Below are 9153 nucleotides of genomic sequence, written 5' to 3' on the forward strand. Positions count from 1 at the left end.
AAAAGTCAAATTAAGAGAATGACTTTGCTCAAGCTAGCAGAGTCTGAACTCCCTTCACACGTCACAACTTAAAATGGTTTCAGCACCTTGCACAGCACAGAAAGAATTCCCCACTGTGCAAGAGTGAAATACATTCCCCCTCCTTTCCCAATGTCATGGCTTGTGCAATAAGCTTGGGTGGCTTTGCACTGTTCCTCCATCCTCTGAAGCATGTACAGGGTGGAATTCCACCGTGATAACACCTCTTGCTCAAGTTGGTGGCAGGGCATATTAAATTGTTCTTGGAGCTGCTGCAATCTCCTACATGCGGTTGCTGAATGCCGGAAATGTCCCGAAATTTTACGGGCCACTGAAAGCATCTCCTGCACCTCACGGTTATTTCTTAGGAAGCTGCACCACCAAGTTTATTGTGTGAGCAAAACAGGGAATGTGATGGAATTCACCCAGCTGTAATGCTCGCACAATATTGCTGGCGTTATCAGAAATGACATATCCTGGGGAGAGTCCCAAGTGGCATAAGCCATGTATCGGTGACATCCCTTAGTTTTCGTAACAAATTATCAGCTGTATGCCTGTTAGTGAAGCCGGTGATACAAAGAGTAGCCTGCCTGTGAGAAATGTTACGTAGTGGTGTACATGCTGCTGCTGTTCCTGCTTGTGAAGGCGAATGACCAACCAAGTGGGCTGTCAGTCATATAGTCTTTGGTTTGCCCACTTCCACTTGTCCACATATCTGTGGTTAAGTGTACAGTGGGCAAAATGGCATTTTTGAGCCCAATTATTACATTTTTATGAACGTCCTGGTACAGTTGAGCAATAGCTTTTCTTGAAAAATGGTGTCGCAATGGAATTTTGTAATGGGGACACAAAACCTCAATTGACTAAAAAACCAGCTGCGTTTTATAGTGGATATTGGATGCAGATCTAACACTAGCATAGTCAGCATGGCGTCTGATTCGCTTTGCGACTGGGTGACTGCTGTCATACTTCCTTCTTCTAGCAAAAGGTTGTTTCACAGTTAATTGTTGTAAAGTACTAGTGGTCTTCTTCTTGGGCTGCTAATGGGAGGAAGATTTACCCCCAGCAGCAGGAACAGCAGCAGCAGTGGGACGAACGCTCAAACATTCTTCAGAGGAATCAAGGATAGTGCAGGAGTCATCTAGCCTTACCAACTTGGATGCAGGTCTAACTCCGATCGCTACTGAGGATATTGATGAGAACGGTGTTGTGGGTGTAGATTGCAGGCGTCGGGATGTAGGTGAGATAAGGGTCCTAGCTGGTGATGGACTGCTTGTTGTTTTTATTTATTTTTTACCATAACTTTCAGATTTTCCAAACACTTTGCCATGAACTCTCCTCAAATGGCGTAACATGGATGAGGTTCCTACATCTACATGGTTAAGGTCCCTCCCTCTACTGACTGTGGCTTTACATACACTGCAAATGGCTAGACAGTTGTTGTCAGGATTTGGGTAGAAATAGTTCCACACATAAGTGGCTTATGTCCAGGCATAACAATGGCCGCCTTCTTATCACGTGCCAAAACTGCTTCCATTGGTGCAGAACTTACCCAAACAACATCATCCTCCTCATCATTAGCGCCCTCGTCGTCTACACAAATATCCCCCTCATCCTCTTCTAATTCCAAAGTGGCATCCTCAATTGGTGTATCATCGGCTATACTCGGCTGGTCAGGCACACATCAGCAGAAATGCTGCAAGGGGCCTTCTTTATGGGTACACTATCAGAATGGTCACGATTACACATACCACTCGTGGATGGACTCTCATTGATTGGTGTAATTTCTGATTCTGAGCATACATTTTCCTCTAATGCCTTACGGTTTTCTTCCAGCTCGGCTTTTACACGTAACAGTATTTGTGCACCACTTTTGGACTCTGAATTACTTGGTCTTGCTCTATAGAATGGCATGTTGGCAATTTTTTTTTCTAGCGGCAGTTAACTTTTCCTGGATTGCAGCTCTTTTTCTCTTCAACACGGTAAAAGGTGTTGTTTTGGGTTTTTTTGGTTTTGTTTTGGGTTTTTTTTCCCCCTGACTTCAAAAGACTATGTACCTTTACTTAGGCTGTACCAGATGACGTACAGGGATAACTATCATCAGGACAGGTGTCAGCAGCTGCTTGCTGCTCCTGCTCTTCTGTCTACTGCTGTGAATCCATTTTGATAACACGTTACACTTATTAGTGCAAATTCAGAAAATAAGCCTGCGAGGACTTGTATATTTCTATTTCAGCAGTGAGAAATTCAGCAAATTCAGCTCTGTGCTTTGTCACTCTATCCTTCTTCTGTATCCCTCTCTCAAATGGTGGTAGATCGCGGTGGAGGCGGTATTTATTAATTTCAAAACTCCAGAGATCCAATGACGTTTTGCCTCGTTTTGGAATCCGAATAAGCGCGAAAGTACCTAGCCGACTCTGCTCGGTACTCAGAACCCCGCAGTTCGGGTGGGTTCGGTTTTCAAGAAACCGAGCCCGCCCATCTCGAATTGTATTGTACTGAGCATTTATACTTGTGAACAGTGCAGAGAAAATTAAAATTGACATGCTGCAAGTGAAGAACGTGAGTGTATGTGTACAGGTCCATTCTCTTACATTAGTTTTCAGACCTTAAGCACTAAATCACATTTACCGGCATTAAAAATGGGCATTGTACGCCTGATATTAACACCCATGTGTACGAAGCCTTGATATCATTGTTATTTTGCAGCCAGACTTACATTATTTTTTTTGCACAAATTTCAGCTTGGAATAAAATAAGTTGTGTAACATTTTGATTTTTTGCCTTGACTTAACAATTGTGCGTTCTGTCATGATGCGCTTCCAAAATTAGACCTTTGAAAAGTGTCATCACTGCTCGCCAACTGTAAGAACATATTTGATGTTTTTACAGTTTGTATATACGCTTGCAGTAGTAGGCAACTGATGCGGACAGGAAGGTGTGGGTGGTCAAGTATTTAACAATGTCATGATATCCAGTTTTCATAAAGGGGTCACTTTTGGACGACCCATTCTTAATGTTACCCTTATTCGTCTGTTATGTTTCCTTACAGCATCGTCTGCATCGTCAACGGTAAATCCAGCAACAGAAGCCGAGCAGGCCTGGCCTCAGAGCAGTGGCGAGGAAGAACTTCAGCTCCAGCTAGCTCTGGCCATGAGCAAGGAAGAAGCGGAGCAGGTAAGAGCAAAGGTAAATCCAAAGGGGGGGATCCTGGGATAAACAAAATTTTAAATCATTGTGTTTTTAAGTCTCGATAAGTGCATCCAATTGAAAACAATAATATTTCAAAAAGTTATGTTCAATCTTGTTGGTTTTTTTTTAAGTTTTTTATTTTTTATAATCCATTTTTCTGAACACTTCTTTATTTTGTTGTTTTTTTTCCTATTCGAAAACAAATTTCTTTAATTCAGTGACAATTCAGTTCCAAACATTGCTCAGAGGTGTAAATCCTCACAAAACCAATAACAACCACTCAGGCACTGCTTTCATTGTCTAGCTTGCTCTAGACAGATAAAAGCTAATGCATGGTTGCTATGGCTATAGTTTTGTATTTATACACATGAATGTGTAAATAATCCTCAGTGACTGTTTCTTAACCAATGAGGTTTATAGAAATGTTTGTTTGTTGTTTTTTTTTTGTTTTTTATTAATGTTTTTAAACTCTTGGTGCATCTTATGACATTGAATATGACTTCTGAACTTTTTTCTCATGTAATGGTAATGCGTTATTGATTTTTTTTTGTAAGTTTCTATTTTTGCATTCTTTAAAAGGTAAAAAAAAATGCTCTAAAAATATAGTAAAATCCAACCTGACATTATTAAGCTTGTTGCATTCACAAACCTGTTCATGCCTTAAATAAAATAAATATGTAAAACCTATGCTTTTTTGCTTCAGGTGCACACTAGGCCATATGGCTTGTATTTTCCATATTTCTTATGGTTTTTTTTGTGTTTTGAGGAGCGTAAAAAAACTCTTGTACAAAAGCTTGTGATGAAAATGTCTAGTATAGCGTTGTTGGAGAAAAGGAGAACATGCTCCAGAACGGATGTGCACCACAGTCTGTATATAAAATAAGCATATGAAGGAATTTTGTACTTTGCATTAAGATATGGACGTGTTGTTTTCATATATGTAAAGCACAATGTGTATGCAACGGACACCATTAGATCCAAACACGGAAAATAAATATATATTTCCTAGCCTTTGAGTATACCAGCAATGTTTTTTTTGTACAGGTTCTTTTCACAAGTTATCAAGCAATTATATTTATTAAATCTGTGTATTTCTTCTGTGTAAAGGTTTTCTGCAGATGATTACCATACAGTAGCTCCAGTTGAAGGTCAGAGTCTCAAGAGTTGTCCCTATAAAGAGCCAATTATATTCGACACTAGGCTTCATTTTGGTACTACAGCGTCTAGTTGGAAATTTTCTGTAGTGATTATGCCCAAAGAAATATTAGCATTGCCTTAAAATTACTGTTTTGTACCAGATGAGAGGATCTCCAACCCCCCACACACACATTCGCCCAATTTCATGAACTTTTGTCTTTCTCCCCCTTTCTCCCATTGCCAGCATGTGCCATTTTTGCTGATTTTATTTTCTTTCTTTATATTTAACAGGTTTTTCTTGGTTCTTATTAGTTGGTTTTTATGGCCACAGTATTCCCAGCTTCAGCCCATTAGTTGCTGTACATTCTGAATTCAACAAAAACGTGTTTGGTTTAAAGGCATACCAAATTGTAGTTATGTGCAATACTATGTTTTAATTGGCTCTCTATACCTGTTTTGCCATTATGCCGATGAACTGGATTTAAAAAAAATAATTATAATATAATGCCAGGATTATGAAGTTCGTTTGGACAAGTGTTTGCCAATTTTAAGGAAACTCTGTTCTATTGGTTTTCTGTGTCACAATGAACTTGCATGAAAATCGGCATTTAAAGTAATGCACATTGGATTGCCGATATTGGCTATTTACATACGTAAATCTGTTGCCCCTTCAGTTGATTTTGCAATCCTAGATACCTTGTAAACTGTTATCGAGATCTGAAGCTGTGGTATATATGGCTGTATATGGTCTTTTATCTGTCTCCATCTGCCTACCTACCATCCATGTTTTGAGTTTTGTTTTTTCTTTTTCTGTCCACCCCTCCCCTACCATGCTGGTGTCGTGTGCTTTTATTTTGTTTTTCTTTCCCAGCCCCCTGCTGTGCCCGAAGAGGAATTGCAGCTTCAGCTTGCACTTAGCTTGAGCAAAGAGGAACACGACAAGGTAGAGCGGATGAGTTTTGTACCAAAAACAAAACAATAATTATAATAGCAATTATAACAATCAGTTCCTTGACAGCAGTCCTTTTCATTTTGCTGCTTTTTCTGCCGCTTTTTTTTTTATGAGGGAAAGGATGAAGGTGAGGTGCGAATTAACCTCCACTAACCCCTTTCTGCTTCATTACGCTGACCACTTGCTTGGATTGAGAGTTGGAGAAGATATGTTTTCAATTTCCTAGTAAGACATATGTTTTACTGGTTTACTAAAAGTTCTTAATGAATAAACTATATTCATTAAAACTATATATCACCCGCCTACTTCATTTTACTACCTTTTTAAAATGGTCAATTGACTTCTTGGAAAACAAGGCATGGTCTTTTGAGTGAAGCAATTTGTATATATTTTTTCTTTTTATTTATTTATTTTTTAATTCCTTATCACTAGGCATAAATTACTTACTCATTTATATTTGGTGACTGATAACCTTTTTTCTTTTTTTTTTTTAAATATTTTCAATTTTCTATAACCAAGAACTCATATATGTTAAATCATATTTGTGGAGTAGTAAAACCATATAGTTGAAGAAAATGTAAATTTTTTTTTTTTCATTTTTTTTTTTTTTGCGTGTACTCTAACTTCTGAATTTGGTTCAGTTTTCTATATCAATAAAAGGCTACATTTCGCTAACTTAAACTCTTTTACTCACATTTTAACTAGAATCATATTTTCAAGTTGCGGCATTCCATAATCTTAACATACGTCACAGTTAATATCAAATGCCTTTGCATTACTCTTGTTTTGCGATATGACCATTTTATTCTCCAGCCCCCAAAATAGCTTTGCTTTGGGATTTTTTTTGTTTTAGATTTATTTAGGTTAATTGTGCTGTTGATTTATCATTAATTGCACTTGTGTGATAAACATTTTAATATTTATTTTCACTGTTCACTATTTTTTTTTTTTTATCCCCTATACCACCCACTCTTCTGTGTGTTCAAATTAATACTTAACCATTCTAACATTGTTCAGCTCACACACTTCATGGAATATATGTCTTTAAATATTAACTTCAGAGAGCCACATAAATGTTCCAATGATAGTTATATTTGAGATTTTGTTTTTGCACTTATTAGGATATTGATTATTTACAAGTAAGCATATTCTGTATGTTTTATGTTTCTTCCTTTTCAATTTAATGTTGAAAGCAGAACATGGTTATATTTGTGCATTTAATGATTTATTGAAGTAATGTTTAAAACTGTGCTTTTAAATCTTGATTTCTTGACTTGAAAAATGGCATTAAAAGGTGAGTATATACAAGTGTATATCGCTACACGTTACTATTTCTTACAAACTGACAGGTAAGAAATTTCTGATATGTAGAAGGGGAAGCTATTTTGAAGCTTATATCCACACAAATCCAACTTTAGTGTTTTAAAACAATTTTATTCTAATTTATGTCCACATAATTTGTTTGGGAAATACTTTATTTTGTCTCTGGGTGGTACGTTTCTACAAAACTGAGCCTAGGTTACTAAGTGGTACATGCAGCCTTCCTTTCTGGTATGAAGTATCTTCATATATTTGTTAAATGATGTGCATGCTGATTTGACCTACAGTCTGCTGAATTTGACTCCTGAGAGAATAATTTTAAGGCTTGTGTTTATGCTTGGTCACTTTTAAAGACCATACTTGTGACTGTGATATTTCCTCAATCCTGTTGTCTGGCATGCATTAATGTTGATTGTTACCACCATTGAATCATTCAGCCATCCCAACACAAAGCAATGGGCATTACTTCTTTATAGCTAAATATTTAATTGAAAAGTTTGATGTATGAACACTGTTTCATACATAAGAGTGTTTGACACCACTCTTGTCCTGTGTGCTGGAGCCTCGCATTACTACTCTGTGAATTTGGGGTCCCTAGCTACATCCACTATCTACCTCTGTCTGTGACTTTTCGTTTGCCTCCATTCCCTTCCTCATATCATGCCACTGCCTGTGTTATATGCAGCTCTGTTTTCAAGAATACAATCACAAAAGTGGGCATGACACTGCCCCTACAAGATCAGCAAATTCACCTCTGTAAATTTTTCAATGATTCCATTGTCTAGTTAATAGGGTTCTCACGGTTGGCAGAAGATGAAGATTTAACACAATAATGTGGGCAGACCCCAGTCACACATATCTTTAACAAATCAAATAACTGCACCTAGCATATGTAATGTGAGATTTCTACAATTTCTATAATAAACTGAGGAAAAAATGGTAGCACATTGCTTTGTGTTCATTTGGGACAGATTCATATACATATTTAATATATATGTCCACTTGTCTTCTAATTTTGTCTTTATTTAACACTATACCTCTACAGATGAGTACAATGTATGAGATGTTCATTCTTCTATGGTTGGATAACTTTTCTTTTTGACTGTTGCAGTCCTGCCGGTCATACAGCCTATTTTTTTTTCTGTGCGTCAAAGCAGCAATCTTGCTAATATATGTCTTTGTATGTTTGTATTAATAATAATTCTGGTGCAGAATCATACGGAAACCTACAACTTACCTTTGGTCTTCTGGGTCTCCGATTGCAGCTAAAACATTAATTACCGATAGCTTGGCCCTTCCACTTTTTTTAAGCTTGCTGGGATGTGTTGCACTTACTGACTATTGACCATCTGAGACCTGTGGAAGCACAAATACAGCAAATGACCTGTTCACATGCCAAGGAAAATGATCTGTCAATACCAGTAGTTTTTAAAGAACCACTGAACCCCAAAATGTAATTGTTCAGATATTAACTATTGTTGTGCAGTGGTACCCTGGCATTCCATTGCACCTCTGTTAAAAGTAATGTATTTCTGCTCCCATTACATATAGTTGGAGAAGTGACAACATTTTTTAGACATTGTACTAATGTGATTTCATACAGGTCAGAAAGCTGTGATTGCAGTTACTGTGGTATCACTGTCCCTGGCCTGGTGTATGAATCTCCCAATACACACAGTGCATTTCAGCAGTGCTGTCAGTCACTGCGTTTCTGTTGTGTTAGAAAAGCACTGCCCTGCTAACGTGGCAAGCTGCAACAAAGGAGTAAAAGAGCATTGTGGGCATATTTAGTTGAGTATAAATCCTGCAGTTGTATATTACGCAGCTCAGTAATACATAGCATTCAATATCTTCTGTCCAGATTCCAGTCACTCAAAACATTTTCAGAAACTAGAAAAAACTGCTGGTACTTGGTGTTTTACAGAGGTTTGATCATTAAGCGCCGCATCCTACACTCACCGTCACGAGCACTGCTTAATAATTTTTATTAGGACTTTAAAGCATTGGGATAATACAGGGGTCATGTTTAATGTGCAGTGGTAGATTTAAGATGGGGTATTTCTAAATCATGGGCCGGGGGACACTTCTCGTAGAAACCCTGGGTATTCGGGATGAAACCTGAAACCTCACATATCTGTACTAATAAACTTAGTTGACATTTTGGATAGAGCATGTACAGGAAATCTACGCAAGCATATGGCTATTGCCCACATTTTTTATTCATGTTTTCTATAGCTTGTAAAAGTCATAAGAACCCACAAAAGTAGCAATGGTACAAAAAACATAAGTGTTGTCCATGGAAAAAACAACCTTTGTCTTATCAGCTGGTTATGAATTGAAGGGGTTGTCTATATTTGCACAAACCCTCCTACCCTTATCGCCTGAAGCAGAGAACTAGCTAGCACTATATTATGCTCCATCAATAGTTCTCTAATAGCTTTATGGAATATCTTCCACAGAGTTCTGTCGAAGAACCTAGTGACAGATTGAGTCCATCAATGCCAAGGCTAGCAGACCCCACCCATTGGCTATAT

At 37.8% G+C, this 9153-nt stretch overlaps 1 protein-coding gene across 8 annotated transcripts in view; it reads left to right on the forward strand.

Annotated features, from left to right (window-relative positions):
* EPN1 (epsin 1) overlaps window positions 1-9153 on the forward strand; it is a 75174-nt gene that overhangs the window by 35537 nt on the left and 30484 nt on the right. For 3 of the 8 annotated variants that reach the window (XM_075189995.1, XM_075189994.1, XM_075189999.1), the window contains 2 exons: window positions 3071-3207; window positions 5219-5290. In XM_075189995.1, coding sequence (XP_075046096.1) covers window positions 3071-3207; window positions 5219-5290 — 209 coding nt within the window. The remainder of the gene's footprint in view (window positions 1-3070; window positions 3208-5218; window positions 5291-9153) is intronic. The other 5 variants (XM_075189998.1, XM_075190000.1, XM_075189997.1 and 2 more) reach the window with 3 other exon arrangements.

This window comes from Mixophyes fleayi, chromosome 11 (genome assembly GCF_038048845.1).
Source record: "Mixophyes fleayi isolate aMixFle1 chromosome 11, aMixFle1.hap1, whole genome shotgun sequence".
In the NCBI taxonomy this organism is placed as follows: Eukaryota; Metazoa; Chordata; class Amphibia; order Anura; family Limnodynastidae; genus Mixophyes; species Mixophyes fleayi.